The 25,279-nt window shown below is 40.9% G+C and overlaps 1 protein-coding gene across 1 annotated transcript in view; it reads left to right on the forward strand.

Moving 5' to 3' along the window:
• The first annotated feature begins 5,335 nt into the window (after positions 1-5,335).
• The window catches only part of LOC306821999 (integrin alpha-5-like), a 37,160-nt gene continuing 17,216 nt past the window's right edge, over positions 5,336-25,279 (forward strand). Inside the window, exons 1-18 of the mRNA XM_079340683.1 lie at positions 5,336-5,718; positions 11,706-11,830; positions 14,318-14,418; positions 14,812-14,935; positions 15,347-15,408; positions 15,576-15,621; positions 15,777-15,902; positions 16,277-16,321; positions 16,569-16,612; positions 17,305-17,361; positions 19,161-19,213; positions 20,111-20,319; positions 20,768-20,959; positions 21,053-21,098; positions 21,185-21,298; positions 23,072-23,127; positions 23,695-23,852; positions 24,944-25,081. Coding sequence (XP_079196809.1) covers positions 5,519-5,718; positions 11,706-11,830; positions 14,318-14,418; positions 14,812-14,935; positions 15,347-15,408; positions 15,576-15,621; positions 15,777-15,902; positions 16,277-16,321; positions 16,569-16,612; positions 17,305-17,361; positions 19,161-19,213; positions 20,111-20,319; positions 20,768-20,959; positions 21,053-21,098; positions 21,185-21,298; positions 23,072-23,127; positions 23,695-23,852; positions 24,944-25,081 — 1,896 coding nt within the window. The 5' untranslated portion in view covers positions 5,336-5,518. The remainder of the gene's footprint in view (positions 5,719-11,705; positions 11,831-14,317; positions 14,419-14,811; positions 14,936-15,346; positions 15,409-15,575; positions 15,622-15,776; positions 15,903-16,276; positions 16,322-16,568; positions 16,613-17,304; positions 17,362-19,160; positions 19,214-20,110; positions 20,320-20,767; positions 20,960-21,052; positions 21,099-21,184; positions 21,299-23,071; positions 23,128-23,694; positions 23,853-24,943; positions 25,082-25,279) is intronic.

Genomic DNA, 25,279 nt, shown 5'->3' on the forward strand with positions numbered 1-25,279 from the left:
GCTGCAAACCAAACCTTGCTTTTAAAACCATGACGTTGCTCAAAACAGAACATGTGAGGATTTAATGAGAGTTATGTTTGTGCGTAGTTCCAAGCAGCGACCTCGAGGGTTAAAAAAAATGAAGCCAATGGGGAAAGAGCAAAAAGGTGCAGTTCCTCGATGGTCCACTTGGTGATACAATCCAGTTAGCAGTCTTTATCCAAAAGTGACGAACATCAGAGAATAAGTACAACACAAGCACGGATTTAGAGAAGAGGAAACAAAGTCAGTGAGTTTAAACGAGCATCATTAACAACATCGACAGCTGTTCTAATCAGCATCAAAACCTTAAATATTGTAATCTTCAAAGTCATCATGATCATCAATATTATTGGGTGTGAAGGGGTTTACTTGAGAGCTGTGTCTTTAGCTTTTTTTCTTAAAGGGACTCTGCAGATTGAACTTGGTGGTTCGTTCCTCCAACAGAGGAAGTTTGTTGCTTTTTTTGCTTCAAAATCCCTGGAGGTTTCATTAATACAAAGGTTGAAATGCTCATTTCTACAGCCGAATTAAACATGTTTACATTGGTATTAAACACAGTTTTGGTATGAATTGCGCAGTTCAGGATTGATGCACGCTGCATGGTTACTGCCATCTTTGGGCTTAAAAATGCCTCTTCAGAAACCAATGGGTGATGTCACTGAGTTTACGTCCATCTTGCCTTCAGTACATGGTGTGCAATAAATTCAAGTCCAAAATGCACTCTTGATGCAAAGTTTGTTAATAACGTTCTTGGAAAGGCACAGTTGGTTTATTCACATTCCCCCCCCCAAAAAAAAAATTTAAAAAAAAATTGAGCTGTGGGAAACGAAACAAAAACATTCAGATTAAAAAGCTCAATGAGTAAATTGGTGAGTCTGAGTTTGATGAAAGGTGCCTTATTTCAAATGAATGAAATCCCTATCAGAGTTAGTTATTTGATCTTTTACTCATGCAGCACTCTGAACCACTCACTGCAGAAGAGTAGCAGAATCTCATACGAAAACTAGATGGGCCAAAACACCAGAATCCACAGATCAAGGTTAGTAAACCTGATTTAAACCAGACAGAGAATAAAACGTATCTGACCCTCGTGGAGCAGGCACACAGAGACACTGCAGTCAGCTGCTGAAGCCAGGGAGAGACAGGAGAAGGAGCTTCTGGAGGAAATCTTAAGGGATTCTGATCTGACCTATCGATGGGAGAAAAGCTCAAAGGCAACCTTTCAGTCCTTTGAGAGGATCACTTTACACTTTTGTTTCCATTTCTGTAGCAGAGGTTCTCACCTCCACTGACCTTCATCTCCCTCCAGATGGCTGACTTGAGGGAAAATGTTACATCACTTTACTTCATTAACGAGAGGGACAAGTGTGAAATAATGAAAGGGTGTATGTGCGAACAAAAAATGTTAAGGGCTCTCTGTTAAGTTGTTGATCTGATTGAGCCAGGGTTTGAATTTTCATCTTGAGAAGGTGTTTGGTTTATAATGACAAACACTTAAGAGAAGATCGTGCAGTATTTACACCTGATCTACAGATGGCGCTTATATGCCAACACATGTTGTAGTACTGGAGTACAAAGAGGAAAGAAACTAATGGAAGTTAGTATAAAGCAGGCAATATTTTAAACTTTATTTCAGAACAGAAAATATCCTTCCTATCTGTGAAGGATTCAAATTTTGTGTTTTTGTGAGAATCGGTATAAACTAAATTCTGGTGTCATTAAAAGTATCTTTTAAATCCATATTAAGCTCAACTTATACACATTTAAGTTGAGCAACTTACTAAGTCTTCAAATAAATTTAAAATAGCTTCCTGAAAGAAAGGTTGCTCCAACCCTTACTGGTAGTAATTCACTGATGATTCTTAGCAAATTAAGGAGTCTGAACCTCTCAAGGCACACACTAGCTGTTGTTGCTTTAATTGTGGTAATCATGTGGCTTCCTGTGTGTGTGTGTAGGTGTGTGTGTGTGTGTGTGTGTGTGTGTGTGTGTGTGTGTGTGTGTGTGTGTGTGTGTGTGTGTGTGTGTGTAGGTGGCCTTGTTTGTGTGTGTGTGTCTGTGGAGGGAAGACCGCTCTATTCTCTGTCTTTCATTGCTCGAGCCAACATGCAGACGTTATAGTAGGTAGGTATATGTGTTATGTCTCTGATCCCCTTCATGCTGACATGATGCAGACTGCGTTGTGTGTGTGTGTGTGTGTGTGTGTGTGTGTGTGTGTGTGTGGGGGGGGGGGGGGGGGGGAGTGGGGGTTGATCATTTTGGCTCTGGGAAGACATAAAATCCCCCACATGGCCGGTAAGTTGACCAGTGGAAAATTAAACCTTACACTTTACGAGCATCCACACAGCAACATAATTGCAGTAAGGCTGAAATAGGTGTTTCTATGTGCTTTTTTTTCTCAGCCTTTTTCAATTAGCCTGCAGATGGAACTCGCAGCAGGTCTTTGAGCTTTTGCAGTTTCAGCTCCTCGTTGTTTGGAACATGCTCTTTTTCCACAGTCATGGGCCAAATGTGTAAAAGTGACCTGTGAGAAGTTTTTGTTTTCTCTTTTTTGAAAATAAGGTAAAAATAAATAAGTCTACACAGAAAAGGAAGTCCACTCAACTCAGCTGTTTGACCCTGCGTAAGGTCACTGTTGTCTTGATACAAGTCAAACCTGAAACTCTCTGTAAGGAGTGGTCAGACACAGCTCATTTACATATTTAAAGCTACAGTCACAGAAACAGCTTGTTCTGAGCAGAGCTGAAATAGAGGGGTTTATAGACATGATCAAATACAGGATCAGAGTGGATTTACAACAACACACTTCAAACACATTTGGGGATCTCTGAGACTTATTTAAACTGGTTGAGGAGGTGGAGAATATGTGACCTTTAAAACATAGGAATCAAGAAGATCAATAAAGTTACAAGAACACTTTTCATAACTTCTGTAAGTGTATAATAACTTGTGAAAATGTAAGAAATGTCTATTTGTGATTACCACTAACTTGGTCTCTTTTTGAATGTACCTGTAACATCCTGAATCAAGCATATTATGTTTTTCATTCATTCATGAGAGGAACTAACTGTTGTATTAATAGTCGCCATGAGACGCAGAGTATTGCTACCGCCTCTGTGCCACGTCAAAATGTGTTTTTACTGAGAGAAAACTTTCTTTGTCTCAGTTCTGTTGCCTTTGGCAGGTAACACATCTTGACTCACAGTTCCTCAAAAGTGGGGCCCTCTTTTCCTATAGACTTTAAAGACACACACACACACACACACACAAGCACACACACACACACACACACACACACACACAAGCACACACACACACACACACACACACACACACACACACCTACACACACACACACACACACACACCTACACACACACACACACACACACACACACACACACACACACACACACACACACTCAACCATGAGGAGACCTATCAATTATTACGTACTGTAGGCTCGCCTGCCTGTCACTCTGCCAGCAGGTTCACTTCCAACACGGTGATGAGAGACAGAGCTGAAGATGGATGTCTGTGGGTTTTCCAGGTTTCGTCACACTGTTTTCTGTTTTGACTTGTCGAGTATACGTTCAAACAAAACCAGAGCATTGTTAAAGTCAGCACCCTGAGAAGATTTCTAATGTTATGACATGTGGTCAGAATCCTTGCATTCATCACTTTGCTGTTTCTGAACAGAGACGCCATACTTCTTATAGTTTTTAACATTGAACAGAACAAACATAGAAGTATACTCTCTGAATGCACTGCTTAATGTTAAGTCTACTACACAATGTGGCTTTCTATTTGTTTTTAACACAAAACCTGATGACTTGTGTCATTTTGAGGCAGATTTATCAGATGTTTCCATTTTTGCTTGAACACATCACAGCTTTCACATCCAAGAGTAATAATATAATCTAATCTAAACAACTGTTGTGGTCCTAGTGTGCACCCCCAAATGCTCTCTCTTCACGCTCATTGAGCACCATACTGTATTTGAATAATATCTGTTACCAAAAACATTTGAATTGGATGTCACTCAGGCAAGGTAGGCAACTGCTTCAGGTCGTAGGCCAGGAGGGGGCCCCGAGGCTGAAGAACTTTAAACCACTGCAGTGCATGGCTCAAAATGTGCAAAGTTTGCAATGACAGTAGGAAACCCCCCAGGATACCTGATCTGATAACACTCACTCCTGTTGTACTGCTAATTGAAGATTGCAGTATTTCTGTGATGATGCAAGCTTTGTTTGTCAATGATAGTCAACAAAGGACAATGAAGAGAGGTTATCTGTCCAGGAGTGGGGAAAGACGGAAGAGGAAAAAAGAAAGACAGTATTAACACTTCGTATAACCAGTTGACTTGACATTAAGCAATGTTACTGAAATTAACATCATCTCTGCCTGTCATTTTCAGAGTATTGTTGGAATCTCCCCCAGCAAATTTTGCACACCCAACATTTATTTTCCTGCATTCTGATCGGTTTTTATGCACCACCTTGTGCCTTTTGAGAAAAAACACTCAATCTCTTTATTAACGTTGCAAGAGTTCATGAGATGCAAGTTCACACAAGAATGCATTCATTTTAATACTTCAACAAGTGGACTGGAGAGTTGAAAGTGTTCCATTGAGCCATATTAAGCACACTGGACCTGGCAGCCACTGCTAATGAAATTACCACCATGCATTTGAATTTGTTTCAGAGTCTGCAATGAAAGCAGAGCCATGCAGTGGAAACTTCCTATTATGTAATAAAGCAGACCAATCATTTTCAGGCTTTCGATGACTCTAAACACACAAAAAGCTGGGGCGCAGATGGTCTAGCGGTGAAGTCCTGCCCACATGTACGAGGTCCATAGTCCTCTGTACATGGGGCCATCTTCCAGGTGGACAGCCTGGGTTCAAATCTGACCCTCAGCTCCCTTCATGTCTCCTCTCTCTCTCTCTCTCTCGCTCTCTCCTGATTTCCTGCACTGTCCTATCAAATAAAGGCAACAAGTTAAAGGCAAAAAGAATAGAAAATGGATTTATGTAGCCTATTTATTTATCATGACAGTCTTAACAGAGTTCATAATATTCTTGTCATATTTAATGACATGTTTGTATTCACTTTTATACTTTCTGTCTTCTTTGATTATTCTAGGAAGGGATATTTTTCTGTATCTGTCTTGTCAACATGACCTCAGTGTTTTTTTTCCTGTGACGACCAGCCTGCCTGGTAATGTTCATAGCTCCACCCAAAATGAGGTTGCAATGATCCCCCTCCCTTCCTCCCTCTCTTTCACTCCTTCTCTCTCCCCCTCTGTCTGACTTTCTTTACATTTCACCAGTCACTCAGGATCACTACACCGGACCTGTTGGAATTGAAGGGATTATTTTGTACACCTACATTAATGCCTGCGACCCAAACTGTCGTTTCTAACAGCAGGAACAGCACGGATGATGCGTGCAGCCCTTCCTCAGCTATTCAATGACAGAAGAGACGCGCCAAAGAAGAGATGGGAACTGCCGATGGACTTTTACCTACCCGGCTGTGGGGAAAATGTTGTCGGTGCTCCATGTGGGCTGTACCTGTAGTGGTGGTTGTGGTCCAGCTTTGTGTGGCTTTTAACTTGGACACGGAGTCACGCGTGGTTTTCACAGGACCACAGGGAAGTTATTTTGGGTACTCGGTGGAGTTCTTCGGTAACGCATCCAGGTAAAGTCTTTACGCATCATTAAAGAGCGACAGCAGAGCTCCCTCAAGTTTAAAAGTCAACTAAAGACAGTTTAAAGTCATCTCTGCTGTTGGAAAGAATCATTGAAATAACAGGCTGCTCATATGAGGGTGTACATTACTAAAGGTGTAGCCTAACTGACTGAACAGTTTATTTGAAGTGACCTTATTGAAGGTACATTATGAGTGACTTTGGTTACTGCAACTTCACATTTTCTCCCTTTAAAACCTTTCATAATAATAATAAACGACACTATTCCTGCAGTTGGTTATAGACCTGTCATGAAAGGAGGTCACTTCTGCAGACTAACTTCAATATTCTACAATATCTGCTATTTAATGCAGACTCCTCTTTTAAGAATTTTTTTTTTTCATGTGGTAAGTTAAAGATTTCTAGTGAGGAGGAGATTCATAAGATCATTACCCTTGAATGAAATTAAATTGCTGAGAGGATGATGTTTTTGCATTGCTGCTACAATTGCTTTCTTGTTTTTATAATTACGCTATAGGTTTTTAAACGGTTTCCTTCCCTCTCTCTTCCACCCTCTCACACACCAACACACACACACACACACACACACACACACACACACACACACACAAACACACACACGCACACTGGATTCCAGCCCACATATGATTGGAAACAGACACACAAGTCTGAGTCTGAGTGATTCAGTGAGGAGGGGGTTAACCTACAGCAAAGTAAGACTTTTTCTAATCTCCTGAATATGGACTGGAGGGACAGTAAAGGCTTCCTGCTGGTTTGCTCTGTTGACAGATGAGAAACAGCAGAGTTAGATCAAGTCAAAGATCAAACATCACTCTTCATAGGTTTACAGACACAGTGTGTACTTTCACCTGATTTGGCTGTCTGCTTTAACTTTGGAACACACAATGAAAATCACAAAGTATCCTGGATAAAATCGAGGTGTGTGTTGTTTATTAACCAAAGCAGAAGGCTTCATGGTACTCAGTTAATCAGCTGCACATTGACAGTTTGTGCCTTTAATGTTTTACCATCACTGCTGAGCTACAGAGCTGGGGTTTGATTTCTGAAGAGAATAAAACCTGGTAATCTTTGAAAAAGCCACCGAGTCTTTAAGAACACTTACTAATGACCTGAATGTTTTCTTTTTTTTAATTGGATGAATACAAATGTATTTGCCTCGTTTTCTTTTGTTGACTTGCAGTTTTTTATCCCGACAATCAAAGTAGGAAGAAAAAAGCAAGAGCTGCATCAGTGTTTCATTTTCAGTCATTCAGCAAAGGTAAATAATTAACTGACTTTGATTGATATAGTTTAGCTTTAAGATAGCCCGTCTCTTGCAGTGGAGTATAGTTTCCAAATGTATGCAAAGCCTCCTGCTGCTCTTTAATGTCTCACTCTCACTCTCTCTTTAATGTCTCACTCTCAGTATATTTCAGTAATTATTCATATAAAAATGGTTTCTCATAAGTTATACCTATATGATCTGCTTTGTTTGGTGTCCTGATGTAGCTACATAGCGTTGTCATGACAACATAAATGTATAGCCCACATGAAATATTGAGCACTTTGAAAATACTTTATAATTCAGTTTTTGATTTTGACACGAGCAGGTACGATTTTGTTCCATAGTATTTCTACGACTGTCTTTCCATCACTTTAACTTGCCTGGCTGAGCAGACACTACGTCACACCTCATGGTCAGTTAGCTGATTGAAACGTAAACAAAAGATCACTATAGTGTGTTTTCTGATTGAGAAATATAGTTTGTCTACCCAGCCAGCTGTTCAAAGCTGTGAAGTGCTCATGAGCAGGGGATTCTGCAGGAAGGATTTCATCACCATGGACAGCTAGTGCATATCAACTGTTTTATCTGCTTCATGATAACCTGCTGAGCAGCCAGATGATATCCAGCACACGCTTGTGGAAACGTCTGCTCAGATTTTCACCGTGTAAATCTCAGCTGCACATTATCAGCTGTCTGTGTCTCAGTTTATCCTCTCTTTACATCCTCCAGGGCTCATGAGAGCAGTGCTGTTTTAATGGATGTAGATATTTTCCTGGGAGGAAATTGGTTAAGAGTCAGTCAGTTTGCTAAGCTAAGCTCCAGACAGTGAGGGGGCATGTCGTTGTGTAATTACAGACACGTCGACTTAGATCACTCTAGCGTCTTTGCCTGCATTACTTTGCTCACACTGACAAGTACAACTTGATGAGCAAACGTGCAACAGTTCACAAATTCAAATGAACATCAGCATCTGATAACAATCATTTGTTTCATGGTGGGCAAACGTCGCAGGAGGAATAAGATCCTTTCCCCAATGTCAGAGATGTTTTTTTTCTGCTGATCAGTTTCTTTCAGCTGGTTGTCATGGAGAATGACAATTACTTGACTGTTGGGCTATTCAGGAGCCTTGTAAAGAGTTCCTGTTACTCACCATCCCATCCCTGTTCTCACTGTCTTCTCACACAAGTTCAGGTTAAGTTCATGAGTCTTGCTTTGTTGTTATTCGATGTGGTTTGGTTCACTCTGACCTTTTTTAAGGTGATCCAAACGGATCCAGAAACAAGTCATTGTTTCATTTGAGCAACTAAGGGACTGAATGATCGTTCTATGGGTGAAATCAAAACATTTCATATGAATATTTAATAGAGTGTAGAGTGTTATGGATTCCACACTTTTTTAAGACACTTGTGTCCAAAGTCTAAACTTGCTGGGGGGTTATTCAGCGATCTCTGGAACTCAACCAAATCATCAATTCTGTTATCTCAAATTGATGGTTTGTTGTCTTTAACCAGCCTCATGAAAAGTGCTGATCGTGTGATTTTTTCACAAAGTATCTTCGATATGGAAGTAAGTGATGGTTTCAGATTCCTCTTTGACTTGAAGTCAAACTCATAATGTATGACATTCACATTTTAAATGCTCTGAAACGCTTTTAATTCTACACAAGAAGTCAATGTGTTCATATCATTTTATCATCTGTTCTTTAAATTGAGTTGAATTATAAAGTTCACGTATAAGTTAAACACTGTAGGCCTAATCCTTCGTATTTGTTTAAAATAATGCAGAACTGGTATCTCCACACTGACTGTATCCGGTGAATTGACTTGACATGTTGTACCAACATCCCCAGGAAGAAGATTACAGCTGACTTTGTTGAGTTAGCAACGTGCTAACATAATTGGCTGTTAATTTCCCTCAGCTTCACAGTGCATGGCTTAATTATTGAGTTGTTTGACTGCTTTCGATGACTTCTGTTCACATTTTACATTACATTATCACAGAATGGAAATGGGACATGGCCTTTAAAAACAATAGTTTTCATATTTTATGAATCACCTGTTTACCAACCGGAAAATGTTAAACTGGTGAACGATTAAACTGCACGGCTAATCGCAGTGTGTGGAATTTACTTTTCTATCCATGTGTGAGCAGAAGGACATTTATCATATCAGACTTTTATTTAGACAACTTAACAAATGAGGCCCACAGTCAAGAACGCTGGAGCCTTTGTTGTGTATCTTTATTGTAGGTAAACTAGGAAATAAGCAGCCTTGAACAGATTGAATCTTTGCTGTTGTTGTTTTTCTTGCCTCACTCGTGGAGTTTCAGAAAAATACATCATGTTTGACACAACCGGAAAGAGCTCAAGTAAGTTCATTGTTGCGCCAAAATATTGTGGGCCACCCGCATTTGTACTTAATGAGCATATTTACATGTTAACCAAACAAAGCAGATATTTGGGTTGGGGGTTTGGCTCATATAACGATCATATCCTGTTTATTGTTAGAACCCAGATAAAGTCTTGGGAGACCTGGACGGGGTTAGTGAGAGACAGTTAATTAGAAAGGAAATAAAGGGAGTTCATTATTAATAAAATGTGTATAAAGTGTGTGTGTTGAGAACATAAAGCGTCTGCAATGGTACACCAATAAAAGTGCAGCGACCAGGGTAAAGTTTCTTCATTTATTTATTTCCAACTTAATTTAATTTAATCGGGTGATTTTAAAGGAAAACAATAAACACTAATCAGAGCCACACCAATAAATGTCTCATATATGCACAAGAGGATATATGTTCACAAACAAAGTTCCCACTCAATAATACACTGTGGAGTTGTCAGCAGCCTGTCCAGCAGCTCAGCATATTGCAAAAAACCAAAGGGAGTGAGCATGGCCTGCTGCTGGCCTCTTCATCAATCAGATGGGGCCTGATAGCTTAAAGTCAGGAGTAGCTTAAAGGGGCATTGTTATCTGCAACACATAGGAATGAAATATCATTACGTCAGTGGTCCCCAACCCTTTTCTTTTTGGCTTGTTGGGACTTAGACATAGACAGTTCAGTTAAAGTCAGTACCTGTTCTTTTATTTAACAACATATTTGTTTAATTCAGAGTACTGAGAGGTTAAAATAAAAGTGTTTTTGAGAAAAGAAGTTCTAAGAGATAGAAACAAATGTCTCAAGACATCATATTGTTCAGAAGAAGTTTGATTAAGTTATGACGTTTACATCAACCCATCAACTGGGTAAGACCTACTATTATGATAGGACTTGTTTCATCACAGAGTGGTGATGTCATTCAGGCACTTACTGGAGCTCATCAATCCAATGTAAAAATGACATCACATCTTAGACTGGGCTCGCTGGAAGCCATTTCCTTGTTTGCAGAAGTCCATGTTGAGTTAAAAGAAAGGAATCCTGATTTCACGTCTCAACAGGAAACACTTACTAATCAGATTAGTAATAATGCTATTGGTTAGTGATGTGATTTCGTTAAGTGTGCTTTCAACACATCAGGTTCATCCAGATGTACAGATAACACAGAGGGTGGGAGTCAGTTTAAAGTCCTGTTTAGTGGCTGTAGAGTAAAATTTTTATAAGAAAAGCTCATCCAGACATGTAAATATTTCTCCACTGCCTTCCAGACATTTTGGTGGAATGGGGGGAGGTAAGGGGGGGGAAAGGAGTTATGGAGTCTGATCTCTGCTAATGTCATCAGTCACCAGTGTCTTAAGTTGTCCCATTTACTCCAGACAATAGGTCTTATGAGCAGGGCTGTCTGAAACCCTTACAGTTCATTAGTAAGAAAAACTCACCTGAATGAAATGCTCGGGCCACTTAGCTAGCTTACATGCACAATACATGTTTTGTCCTCTTTTTGTAAACTCAGGTTAGCTGTTCATATTTGCTCAATGACTGTCCTCAGCATTGTTCCTTGGCTTGCACGATGCGAGAAAATTATGCCATGTGCAATAACTTTGATCAATATTGTGAAAACGATATAAATTATAAATAAAAAAATAATAATATGAAGAGTGCATGAAAGCTAGTTTCTCTATCTTCTGTTCTTTAGTCTTATGCATACCTGATGTGTCCAATAAATTGGCACGACCGAATCCCAGGTCAGCTTGTAGCTGCTTAAGCTTCATCTGTCTGCATCCAAATGGTTTAAAAGCATAGCCCTTCAAACAGGTGCAAAGTACACACCCTGAGTGAGAAAGCATTGCTTACATGAAGTGTTTTTATCTGATGCAATAAAGAAGACTTTTGTGATGGTTCACATCGAGATAATCATAAAATTGTGATTATTTGATCCACCCTAGTTCACGACAGGAGCAGGAAGTTCTTTAAAAAAAATAAAAGTTCAGAGTCAGAGAAACACACTTTACACTTCCTGGGTATCACTATGTGCAAACAGATCAAGTTAGTGTCTACCTGTTGACTACAGTGAATAAGCAGCTACACAGTCAGGTACTTAACCAAACCAAACATTACATGCAGTAACATACAGTAACAGTGAGTTAAAGGAGTGAATGTTGAACTTGCACTAATAAGGTGGAGATCAGGTGAATGCTAATGTTGCTGCTGGTTTCCAAGTTAAATGTGTTTGACTTGAGATCAAAGTAATGGGTTTGTTTAAAATTGTTTTCTGTTCTTAATCAGAATGTAATATCTGGTTTTCTTGCTGCTGTTTAGTACCAGTATATTGATCGGTGCTCCAAAAGCCAACACAAGCCAACCACACATCACTGAAGGAGGAGCTGTGTACCTGTGCCCCTGGAGCCAAGCTAACTGCAGCATTATCAACTTTGACAAGCAAGGTAGGGTGTCTCATTAAATCCAAATTGACGATCCGCCTCTCTGTACTCACACACAGATAAAAATGGAAACTGTTAAAAAGATCTGCCCGTGTATTTAAAAACCAAAGGACACAATTTTACCTGCGCCATAATCTCAGCAGTCGTGAGTGATGCACATTATTCCAGGACATTAAAATGTCACTTTCCCCAACAGGACTGTTAAACAGTTGGGGCAAGACTTTGTGGTAAATTCTCAGCAGTCTCTAACCAGCCATAAAAAGCTATAAGAGGCTATAGGTAGCATCCCAAGGTCAGAAGTGCAGCTCCCTGCCATCTTATAGCTCCTTAACCAGTGGCTCTCTGTTTGTATTGAAACCAGCCTTTTGATGTCTCTCCTGTGTTTTAACGGTGGCTGAGGCTTGCCTCCAACCCGCCCCTCGCTAAGGTCTCCATTTTGGTTGGTGTGCTGTGTTTGTAGTGTTTTCACAGAGCTTTGATTTCCTGCTGGACTCTGGCCCAGTGTTGTGAGCCCTCTTTAATTAGGACCGAGTCATTACGTGAAACAAGGACCCCAGAGGATCGGGCTGCCCCCTACTTCTGCCAGAATCTTTATCTGAGATGCAGGAAATGATAAGCACCGCTGTTTAAGGATCACAGGGGCGAACTTATCGTGCAACATATCAAATGTTGGTTTACACAGACTAAGGGCTACGACTATGCTAACTCTGCACACATAAATACACATTTACAAACTGTTTACAAACTGTCCAGCAGTCCGCCTGTGAAATGCGATGCATGAATCATAGAAAAAGAACCACACATTGGTACACATACACACACACACACACACACACACACACACACACACACACACACACACACACACACACACACACTTGCTAATGCTTTACACTCAGTCGTCTTGCTATTCCCATTATAGGCCTCAGGATTCATGGTGTGTTTGAGGACACAGCCCAGACTCCATTACCCCAACAAGCAGCCAGGAGAGTTTAGTGTCACCACTCTGCTACAGACAGCCGGCACATATATCAGTAAAATATACCGCAGTAAAGCTCATAAAGTTACAGGCACATTAAAGAACCCACTTCGGCTTTTTTTGCGTGTGCTTAAAAAGGAAACCTTACAGAAGTTGTTTTGCTTTAGGCAAGTTGTTAAAATAAGGTCTCTCTGTATTACATTTCAAGGATGCTTAATGGCAAATAATTAAAAGTATAACAAAAATGTTACATCAAAATGAAACAAGGAAATAACAGCAAATCATCACATTTCCTTAAATTTTAGTACCTGGATAAAGATGTTTTTCAGATCAGTTAAGTGTTTCATCAATACAAACTCGCACAAAGGTTAAAGTTGAGCTATTATTCTCATCGCCATTTTGAAACTCACCTATTGCGGTGCTGGATGCTCATACTAAATGTGGACAAGTTTCAAAGTAAACGTATGTTGGAGTAATCCCAGGATAAGTCTGCAGAGAGCCCCGAGATGAAAGCAAGACTTTCACTTGATGGCTTCAGGCTTCTGTGGAGGCAGCTAAAGACGTTTTCATTGGCTCTTCTACAAGCTCACAAGTAGCCCTCAGCAGGCAGCCCTGCAGCGTTCTGCCCCCTGGAAGGCTTCCCCAGAGCTAGCCAATCAGAAGTAAGTGGGCACCAAGGTAGGAGAGGATTAAAGAGTCAGCAGCTTTAGCGAAATGTTTTCAGCAGAAGCTAAAATGATGTTTTTTTAAACTCCAGTATAAGAGCTGCAAAGCGATTCTCGGTTTCACTGACTGACAAAATGTAAGATGAACATGAACATGAGGATAATATGTCATCTTTACGATTTTTGGATTAATAGCAATTGAAGTTGAATTAAAACACATCATTTCCCAAATTACTATAACAGCTTGTTGTTAAAAATCCAATATCATGAAGGTGTAATGGTGCTGAAGTGGCAAAACTTAAATGTTTGGCAGGCAAAGCACATACACACACACACACACACACACACACACACAAAACCTACACACACACACACACACACACACACACACACACACACACACACACACACACACAAATGCACCTTAAGCATTCTTCAAGCTCCCTCATCACTGCTACATGCTTTCGTACTGCCAGGTCCTCTGGTAAAACAGCTCTGGCGGTACAATGAGCTACAGCCGTATGGGTTACAGTCACAACATGCTCCAAGTCCCTTTGAGCTGTTTGATGTCTGCCATAGCATGGAGGATGGATTAGGACTGCGGACCCTCGGGAACAAGGCCATAAAATATCTATGTAAAACGTCAGGAACATGTGTAGAGGGCTCTCAAATGAAGCCATTCAGCACAAATATCACACACAGGGTCTTTGACTTTGATTCATCGTCAAATGAGGTTTGTTCAGAGGAAAGCAAATCAACTTTGAGTTATTCCGACAACACAGAGCGACACAAACCGTCATGAAAATCCTCCTGAATGTGTGTTTTTTCCTCTCGCTGTTCTTCTAGGTGATCGATATTTCTATATTAATGATGTGAACACTCAGGTCGAGTTCAAGTCTCATCAGTGGTTTGGAGCTACTGTGCGTTCCCATGGCAACAGCGTCCTGGTACGTATGCCTCAGTAGCTGCGCGGTCTGTTAACCTACATGATGCATTATGAGAACATGCGATAGATTACTATAAAATAAATACTGGTACTTTTATTATTGCTGTATTGTAGCTACGACAATGACGCACTAAGCCTCTCAGTTGTCCAATCCTGGACTTGCCAGCACAGCACGTGAGGCAGTGCTCGCTCAGGTGTTAAAGTGGACTGGTTTGAGATATTTCAGGTCAAATACTTAAAAAAAGACCTTAATCCATCACTTTTTAACTAAAGTTGACTACTGGAGCTTAAGCTATAATTAAACGATCAATTCTTGAGGAGTTTAGTCATGTCAATACTTCACTGCTGATGATGTGGTCAATATTATGACACAAAGCTGTTTCTGTTTTCCCAGGCTTGTGCTCCCAGTTATTACTGGAGGACAGAACATGACACACCCTTTGCTGATGTCACAGGAACCTGCTACCTCTCTGTGGACGGCCTCAAAACATTTGTGGAGTACGCACCCTGCCGAACAGGCGAGTTATTATTCAAGGGCTACAGGAGCGGTAAAAGGGGGTTAAGGGGCTTTTTTGTTCCTGTTTTGTGGTGTTTTTTCCTCGGTTAGAAGAACGTGGTCTCTCAGATTTGCCAGGTAAAGCCAAAGCTTCGTATTTGAATAAATAAATTGCTACGAAGAGTGGATAAAATAATGTTATTGAAGTTGACTGCAAAGTGAAAAATAGCTGTTACAGTTAAGCACATCTGCCTCCCCTGATGTTTTGTTTCAGATTTAGTTGTTTTCAGAGTTTTTAAGCTGGAATTTGGTTTTGGGTTGATGAACCACTAAAATGTGAAAGAACAGAGCGTTCTTTTTTCTTTCTTTCTAGTTTTAATCCAAAACACATTCATTCATTGTTATTTCCTATGTGTGGCGTTGATCATTGCAGAACGACATGGACCTGCTGGACAGGGCTATTGTCAGGGGGGATTTAGTGCAGACTTCACAAAGGTAAGGGAAATATTTGTTTGAGGTCTTTTTACATAATCACATAGTTTTTGTCTCTGTGTCTTGGCTGATGTCAGCAGTGAGGGATTTAGCTGTGCACATCAGATTTATAGAGTTTGTTTGAAACTCATGATGACACTGACGCCTCAGCTCTTGCTACTGTGTTACAGGATGGGAGAGTTGTGCTTGGAGGACCAGGCAGTTTTTACTGGCAAGGTGAGCTCACAGGAATGTGGAACTTCGTGGACTTTTCGAGATAGCTTTTTTTTTTTTCAATTCTTCATTCAGAGTGAACAAACTGCAGTGGAACAAAGGTTGCATTTGTCATTTTGACCTCTGATCTTTTTAAAAAAAATCAATTTGTCCCGTAGGCCAGCTGATCTCAGCCAACACAGAGGAGATTGTAAAAGCCTACTACCCCTCTTACTTTCTGCTGTCTGTCGCCGGGCAGATTCACACTCGACAGGTGCAGGGGAGCTATGATGACAGTTACCTGGGTGAGGATTTACACTTGCCAGAATTTATACTATTCTAGCTGCATAGGTAGCATACTTCATCCAGTTTGGACGACATGAGGTCTTTTGGTTCTGTGCTAATTTGAAATGACAAAAATAATCCCGTGGTGAGGAGAATTATGTGATCTTAGATGGCATTAGCATTAGCTGCTAGCAGAACCAGCTGCTTTTGGAAAAAGAAAAACGATGCATTGTATCAAAATGGTATATCTGGTTGCTTTCGATTTGTTTGTTGTGGATACTGTATTTCTACACTGATGTGTAAATGCTTTCTTTTAAGAATAATATCAACACTGTTCTACTAGTATGCACATTGCTTTATATCTAATCTGTAGTTTTCATCCTTCCTCCTCTAGGTTACTCTGTGGCTACTGGGGAGTTCAGTGGGGATGGTGAAGAAGGTGAGGATCCTATTTACCGAACAGAGAGACATGTCATGGTTCAGTACAGGCTTCACTAAACCTTCAGCTCTGTCTAATATTTAACTGCTCAGTCTCAACACATTATGATGCTATTGTGATAGGAAGAGTCTCAGTAAGTTTTGCAGGAGGTAAAGACCTGTTTTTCTGAAAACAGAGACATTCAAACCTCAGTTCTTCCTAGTAAGTCTTGTTTTGAAATCGCCTCCCGTTGTTTTCCTTGTTTCAGATTTCATCACAGGAGTTCCAAAAGGACTCATGCTGTATGGTGTCGTAAGGAGTCCTCACATTTTCATTCAGCACAATTAATATCTGCAAAGAAAAACAAGTAGCCATTGTTGTGGAATTTTTTCCATTACCAAAGAGTGAAAATAAAGAGTGAGAAGATCTATTAAAAAAGGAACCCCAAGATCGATCTGGTCTCAATGAACATTTATTCGAAGGCAAGATAAGCGTTCGAAGACCCCTCTCTCACACGGTGAGGAGAGAAAGAGGCCCCGAGAAAAGGCAAACATGAAAACTTAAACATTTCCATCACATTACACAGAGCACTTCCCCATCACGCCACATAGAGCCACTGCCCACCTGGCAGGGCACAATCTATCCCCTAGTGTGAGAAAAGAGACTACATGACTATTTACCATCTCCCAAGGCTGAGAAGGAGCTGGAGTCCAGTGAGAAAGAGCCTGGGTGACTCTTCCCACATCTACAGAGTGTGAGAAACAGAATAGAGCGAAATGATGGGAAACAAAACACCCAATATGCTGTGCATGTAGTTTTCTAAGACATTTCAGATACATTTTATATGACAGATTCTATGAGACCTTCATAGTACACATGGAGTAAAATTTTCCATAACACCATATAAACCCTTTACTCAGGCCTCCACAGCGAATGATTAGTAAACTGTAGTTATCCGTAGCCTCAACTTGTTATCTCAATGATCTTTGTTGGTGTGATCATAGGTGTCCATACTAGATGGAAGGGATCTGACGTCTCTGCTCAACTTGACCGGAGAACAGGTATGTGCACATCTGGCTGGAGATTTTCCGAGCTTCTTTTTTCATATATGTGGGTACATATTAAATGTGTCATGTGTAAAGGAGGGTGGAAGGTGAAGGAATTTACCCCATGGAGATGAGGCCTTTACCAGTGTCAGAGGTCAAGCTTACAGTATGCACAGCTCAAGGATCCTTGAATCTGTAAATCAAAGCCAGAAACAGCAGAGCAGGCTAGTGGATGGTTGTTACGGGACAGATTGTGCTTGTACTTTTCAAATGGAAAGTACAGAGGATTAGCAGGGTCATGTTTCAGTCATATTGCTGAAAAAAAAGTCCCCCACAAGGTCTTTATTTTTAAAACAAAATGTCACGAGCTCGATTTAGCAGCCAGGTCTACTTTTAGGAAATGTTCCCTCTGAGTAAAATATTACACATCTCCTGTGAACTGTGAAGGTGTGTCAGGTGTGAAATGTCAGTGAACACCCATTCAACTTCCTGCATACTCACTTCCTAAATGTAGAATATTGAATAGATGAAGAAACGTTTAAAGTAAAAACCTTTTTTTAAACAAATACAAAAAAGATCTTTAATGTGTGAATGGCTTGGGTAAATACTCAATTGCATATATCTACATAAACAATGGAAAGTTTGTGTGTGTGTGTGTGTGTGTGTGTGTGTGTGTGTGTGTGTGTGTGTGTTTTGGATGTGGGAGGTCATCAGTGACAATTCAGTGGTATCACCCTCAGGCTGAAGGGTGCTAGACAAACTGTTAAGTCACAGTGAGAGTGATCTGAGGTAAACTCAGGGCTAATTGCTTCGGCGCTCTCTGTGAGCTAATGCTGCTCCCTCTGTGGGGGGGCGCTGACCGTACAGCCAAGTCAGCTGCAAAAACACACCCGAGGGTCTTTGTGCAAGAAGTCATTTGTTATGCAGATAAACAAAATCTCTCTGCTGAGCCATGTTTTAAAGTCTTAACAGTCATTGGATCCAAATGTCACAGGATGGATGACATGATATTACAGAAGACTCAAACATGGGTTAAGCTTTGGAGCCTTGCACATTGAGCAGCTGTGGTAGAGTTGTCCTCTCTCAATTGGAAGGTTGAGGGTTCGATCCCCAGCTCCTGCGAGCAACATGTCCTTGGGCAAGACACTTAACCCTGAATTGCTCCCCCTCTTCTGTCAGGGTGTATGCAGTTCTCTGCTCCTGTGGTCGAACGCTTGGTGCGTAGTAGTACAATAGGGTGTGATACAGTGTTACTACCTTCATGTGCTGTTCACATTTCTAAGAGTGTGAACATCTTTTAACTTTGCTCTGAACCTCAGTTAGATGGACGTTGATATGAGCTGTTTAACGTGTGTGATACAGGAAGTCAACCCCAATATTCAGTGTTGTTTTTCACATGGATCCTGAACCTCATTTCTGTACTGCTACACCACAAATCACTTTGAAGTCTAAACCAGCATTGTAACGTGACCCTCATTTATCATACATGGTATGAAATGAAACCGGAAAAACCTAAGAGCCATGAGTATTTTCTCAGTGAGTGTTGAAGGAGTTCGAGTCCCAAGTCCCCAGACCCCCTACCTCTCCTCCAGCTTACAGAAGCTCAAACACTGAGCTCCATGAAAAGGGAGCCGAGGACACCCCAGGGGATTGTGGGATTGAGAGATTGAGGAGGAAAGCCTCTGGGGGTGGTGTTAGTGGAGGCTACAAAAGAGAAAAAGGACATGGAGAATGAAAATGAAAGAAAAGAAAGGGATCTGTGCAGCGTCGTGTGATTACAGGCTAACTGGGGCTTGTTTTATAATGTCTTCCAGATGGGGTCCTACTTCGGCTACGCAGTAGCATCCACCGACATCAACAACGACGGGTGAGTGAACGGAGAAACAATGAGACAGACAGGACAGGAAGCAAACGGGCAACTTACAAATAAGGTGGTGAAGTATACGCTCGAACAGACGACTGAAACAGAAAGACGTCGTCAAAGACAACAGCCAGAAAGTTTCCCATGCTTGTTCGCTCTCCCTGTCACTCACTTCTGAAACTCTGTGTACTCTCATTCTGTCTACACTTCCTCTCAGTGTAAAGTTCTCCTTTGGAAAATGTCACATGCCCTGAAAGAATCAGTGTCTTTCAACAGACAATAGTCACTTTCAGTTATTTCTCAACTTCCCATGACTTTTTACCCCAACCATGATGTCAGATTAAATGTTAACCTCTCGAGTCCCATTTCCATGCCAGTGGTTATTACTCATTAATGTGGTGCAGCACATCATTTTCTTTCAATCCACAGAATATAATTACACAGTGAATACAAGTGGAGATTCTGTGCTTTTACATAAATTTGGTAGATCCTCTCGAATTAATGGGATTACTGTTCTTTATAATACTCAGGAATCGTGAAATAGAACTCCTTTCAACAAACCTTTGGTTGACAAAGTCCAGTCTGTGTGAATGTAGATGACGACCTGGAACAAATGCAGAATGTACAAAATCAACAAATCAAACAGTGTGGGATTAAATCATTTTTCAGTTCACTTAAAGTTTCTTAAGAGGAAGTGCTGAACGTAAAATGAATGGTTTGGTTCTTAAGATCACGGAAATTTGTTATTGGAGGAAATAGAAAACAGTTCTCTAAAGGATTGTGTATAATATCTGTTGTTGTTGACGTGTTAAATCTAAAGTAGCTCAGAGATGACAAATCAAACTTCTTTTTTTTCAAATGCATTCCCATTATCTGTCTCCTGCCTTTGCTCACCTCCCCCAGTTTGGATGACCTGGTGGTGGGAGCTCCGATGTTCATGCGTCGAGGGTCCAACGGGCGTCTGGAGGAGCTGGGGAAGGTGTATGTGTACCTTCAGCGAGGCCCTTTACTGCTGGAGCCAGGCCAAGCTCACCTCCTCGGCCATCAGGCCTTCAGTCGGTTCGGCTCCTCACTGGCCCCTCTTGGTGATCTCAACCAGGATGGATTTAATGGTAGGGATGCTCAGTTGCTTCCATACTAGTCCACAAAACACTCTACTGTTCGGTAGCTCCAACTACAAACATAACATGTAGATGCTAATGCCTTACATATATGGATTTATACACATTTGTGAAAACATCTGATTCTTCACACAAGCCTTTTTCACACACGCACTCCTAAAAATTTCTTGGACAACATTTTAGGACAGACAGCAGCTACATTTTTTCGAAGTTATGTCTCTCCCTGTCGTACAAAGACAAGGGTGAAAAGGGTGACGTGTAAGTGCCAGTTCTTTTTGTTCATCAACAACATCCTGACTTCAAATGGAAACTTTGGCGTGAAAAATTCTGGGTAACCTTCGGCTGAAAAAATGGAAAGTTTGCGTTCACACGTGCAGCTCACACAGTTTTGTGTATGTGTGAAATCACTGATGGTGTGTTGTTGCTTACCTCATTTCAGACATGGCCATCGGCTGTCCCTATGGAGGAGGCGACAAACATGGATTGGTTCTGATTTATAACGGTCATGCTGGAGGTCTTATCGACACGCCTACTCAAACTCTCTCTGGCCAATGGGCTTCCAGCTCTTTCCCTGCCAGTTTTGGATATGCTCTGCGAGGCAACAGAGATCTGGATCAAAATGGTTACCCAGGTACTGCAGAAAGTCTTCTACCATCTTGCTTTGACTAAAGAAATAACCCCCCTTCTTCTCTATATCTAAACGTATTCACCGTCTGTTTCCCAGATCTGATTGTGGGTGCTTTTGGCGTTGATAAAGCCGTGTTATACAGGTATGTTCATGCACTTAGGCATGTAATAACAACAATGTAGAGTAGTCGATCTATTACTTTTCTTAATGGTCTGTATCTCTTACCAGGGCTCGGCCAATAGTTAGCGCCAGTGCATCTCTTACAGTGCAGCCCACCATGTTCAACCATGAGGAGAGGACTTGTGAGCTGTTCACAGGGAATGAAACCATTGCTGTGTCCTGGTGAGACCATCAGTTTTATTTTGAAAAACAGTTAAATTTGTGTTAACCATTTGATGTGACGTTCAGTATTTGTCACTGCAGGGTAAACATCTTGTAAAGCTTTTAAGTGGTTAAAGCACTCTCTGAAATTAATGGAACATGGAAAGTCGTGCATATGTTCTGTAAAACACATCTTAGTTCAATTTGAGCTTTCCAAACTTGTGCCTCACGAGAATGTCAAATGACTTCATGTTTACCAGTTTCCTGTCCAAGCTGCTCTCAACTACGCACACAGTATTCATGGATCCAGAGAAAAAAGAAAGGGGATACTCATCTTGCTTTCAATTTTAATATAGTTCTTTCCACATGTTCTCTTTCAACAACATTTTAGATGTGGAACATTTCTTAGACTGATGGGAGAGAGTTGCCAAACCGGCTGGTGCTTTAGTTTCTGCCCTGTAGGTTGATTGGAGTAAGTCTTGTCTTTGTGGTTATTGATGTTTTTGCTGCTGTGGAAACAAGAAAAAGACAAACTGAGGAGGGAAAAGGAAGTGGAAGAAAGGTGGAGTAGTGATGTGGAAAGACGAGTGCAGTTATTATTTTTGGTAAAGGTTGGAAAACAGTTGTAAGTTTCCCAAGATGAATAAGATGTAGTTTGACTCCACACAGTCCGAGGTGTGTCTTTCCTTTAGGTCTGGGTCTATACCACATCACCATATATAATACATATATTATATGTCCACTGATCATTTCAGCATTTGATCCTTTAAAGTTGTTATTGTTAGGATTTCAGAACCGGACGACTTTGCGACACCAGTGGTTACCACGGAAACATTTCATGAACAGCTGCTTTCTCAGAGTAGCAGGGTCACTGATGTGCCTTTTAATGTGCAGCCAATGAACTCGTGGGGATTTATTAACTCACTTTGTTGGACAAATCTCACTTTACTGACACGGCAGGACTAAACTTTTAAGATGATGAAGCAAATCAAGCAGCAGCAAAAGAAGACCTATAAATGAAACACTTTCTCAGTCACAACTCAGCAAAGTCTATCGAGATCGACAGCCTGTTTTATTTCGGAGGCATACAAGGTGACCTGTTGCTGAGCGTGATTGCTTTCATAGCATGTTTGATACATTTGATCAAAGTTACACGAGTTAGACGAGTTACACGAGTTAGAAATCAGTTCAGGAACATGACAAACAAGAACTGGTCGATGCAGTCAATCTTCCAGCAATCACCATGCCTGAACATCATGTTGACTTCCTACTTTGAATCACCAGGAAACAATGCTGTTGTTGTTTTTTTTACTGTTGTTCTCATAACTATTTTATTATTGCACCTTGGTCTTATATCTGAGCAGACACAATAAGTGAGTGTATATTTAATAAACCTCACGGCATATTTTAAAATGTAATTCTTCAGCTACATAAAGAAAAAACATACTTGGGATGGTCAATTTCCATTGAATTAAACAGTATTGAATCGAGTCAAATGGAATCAGACAGTAATCTATATAACTCTCATTGAGCCAATGAACTGAGATCTGCAGGTTGTGCAGGAATGGCCTTCCTGCCACTTAAAAAAAAACCCAAATAGATGTCACTACTGAATGCCGATACATTTAATGGCTGTTGCAGTAAAAGTAAACAAGAAAAGGGATCGTCATGGGGTTTGTTTTGAAGAGGTATGTAAAGATCCAAGAACATAGAGATCGAGCCTTATACCTCACATCTGTATCAGATCAGCACAGATTGTTTTCTTTCATATTCTTCTCTGTATTTATTCTCCAGTGTCAGCGTTGGTTTCTGCCTGCTGGCTAATGGGAAGCACGTCCCCTCTCATATAGGTGAGGCAAACACACTCTGTCTCTCTCTCTCTCTCTCTCACTCACACACACACACACACACACACACACATGGTCCCTATTACCTTGCTTTCTCTGTGCTGCCACAAGTATGCCGGACGCTCACTGTGGTCAATTTGGCAGTAAAGATGGAGATAAAAGAACAATCATGTAAATGCAGGGTACGTTAGTGGACTCCAGCAGTTTAGAAAAGTGTGTGTGTTTATTTAAAGTGTGTGGGTGTGTGTTGTCTGTGTTCTTTGCATAGTTGCTGTCATGTGGGACACAGAAATGCCCTCGGTGTGTTTTTACATACTGTGCAGTAACACATGAAGGCTCTTTACCATCGTCATGTTAACCACTGTTTGTGTATATTTGCGTGTGGTTAGGCATGCATGTAATATGTCAGTGCACGTACGTGTATCTGTGCCTGAGCGTCCAGTTTAACTTTAACTTCAATGGTTAATTCAAACATGCTTTAAACAACGATGAACAGAAAGTGTGCATATACTTATTGTTATCTTGTTGTGTGCGTGTGTGTGTGTGTGTGTGTGTGTGTGTGTTTTTCAGACCTTGTGGTGGAGCTTCAGTTGGACAGTGGGAAGCAGAATCAGAAAGAGTCCATCAGAAGGACTCTGTTCCTGGACAGCCAGCAGAGCAGTCTGCTAAAGACCTTCAGCCTTGCTATTGGAGAACGCTTCTGCCATGAGGCCAAGGTCTACCTGCGGGTCAGTCCCATTTACCTCCATGCCAAGCAGAAAACAGAAAAAAATGTACACAGGACAGTAGTGGCTTTGTGTGCCGAGACGCAGGAGCGCCATGCAGGACAAACATTCTGGGGAGACTAAATTGAGGGTCATTGAATGGGTATTATGTCTCTATCAGTCTGAAAGTTAATCTCAGTTAAATCATGCTAAGTTCCTCATTGCTAATCGTTTCATAGATTTGTTATCAGATCTCTTCCATACTTTAAATATTATTTATTTATTTTGACTACATATTATTATTATTTTAAATCTGAAGGCCTCCGTCCTTTGCTTTTATATCTTTCAAATGTTTCCCTGTCCTAAAGCTCAGCCCCTAGGGGCCGGTGGTCTGCTTGTTTTTATTTGAGCCATTTAATCAGCGACTGTTTTGCACCTGCAGTTCCAGGTGAACATAATTATCTTGTTGCTCGGACAGAGGTTAACGTCATTTCCTAATAGGCAGGGTTTGAAGTTGCTGTTTGAAGTTCTATTCGGGGGTGAAACTACTACAGTACCAATCTTCCCATCACTCAGTGGTGGCCTGATCAAAGTGAGTGCCTGCCAAAAACACTTATGTCATATGTGTAGACGCTCTCTGAAGGACGAACTGATCTCAGCATTCTGCTCTTTGGAGGATTAAGAGACAGTTTGAGTACAATCTGTCAACCATTCACTCATCTGTCAGTCAACACCTGTTTACTCACTATTTCTAGCTGTGACTCTTTCTTAAAGGAGCAGCATCCTCTGAGGTCAGAGGACTGAATTCATGTCACGTCTAAGAGAAACTTCAAACGCACTGAATCCTACAGCTGGGCCAGTCGCTCTCCGACATCTGCTTCTGATTTTAGGAAAATTTCCAGCAATAAAAAGCGGGAAATCTCTACACAACAAATGTGTAACCAGCCTTTACCCCCCAATCTGAAGTGCTGGCTTTTTCAAGAATATCTTGATCGTGCAAAAAAAGGCAGATTAATACAGGAAAGGAAGTTTAAATAATCAGTGGAGAGTGTACACATCATGTGGTTGTGTATCGTTTTACAAAATATACATAGCTGCGTATTTCCATGTTGCAGGGCGAGGAGGAGTTTAGGGATAAACTCTCTCCTGTTTACATCAGTCTGAACTTCAGTCTGGATCCTCATGCCCCCGTGGACCAGCATGGCCTCAGACCAGTCCTGAATTATCAGACAGAACAGCCCATAGAGCAGAAGGTATGTACACCAATTCACAACACAAATTGACTCATCACCAGCCACACAGTCATACTGCATGTTTGTTATGTTGGTGTCCTTTCACCGAGGTTATTTTTCATGCTATGGTCGCTTAGTGTTAGTATTTGTTTTACTGATGCATTAACGTTTACACAAGCTGCTCAGTCTATAACTCTGCTTGTAATATAATGAACCGAC

The sequence above is a fragment of the Symphodus melops genome, assembly GCF_947650265.1.
Source record: "Symphodus melops genome assembly, chromosome: 4".
NCBI classification, from domain to species: Eukaryota; Metazoa; Chordata; class Actinopteri; order Labriformes; family Labridae; genus Symphodus; species Symphodus melops.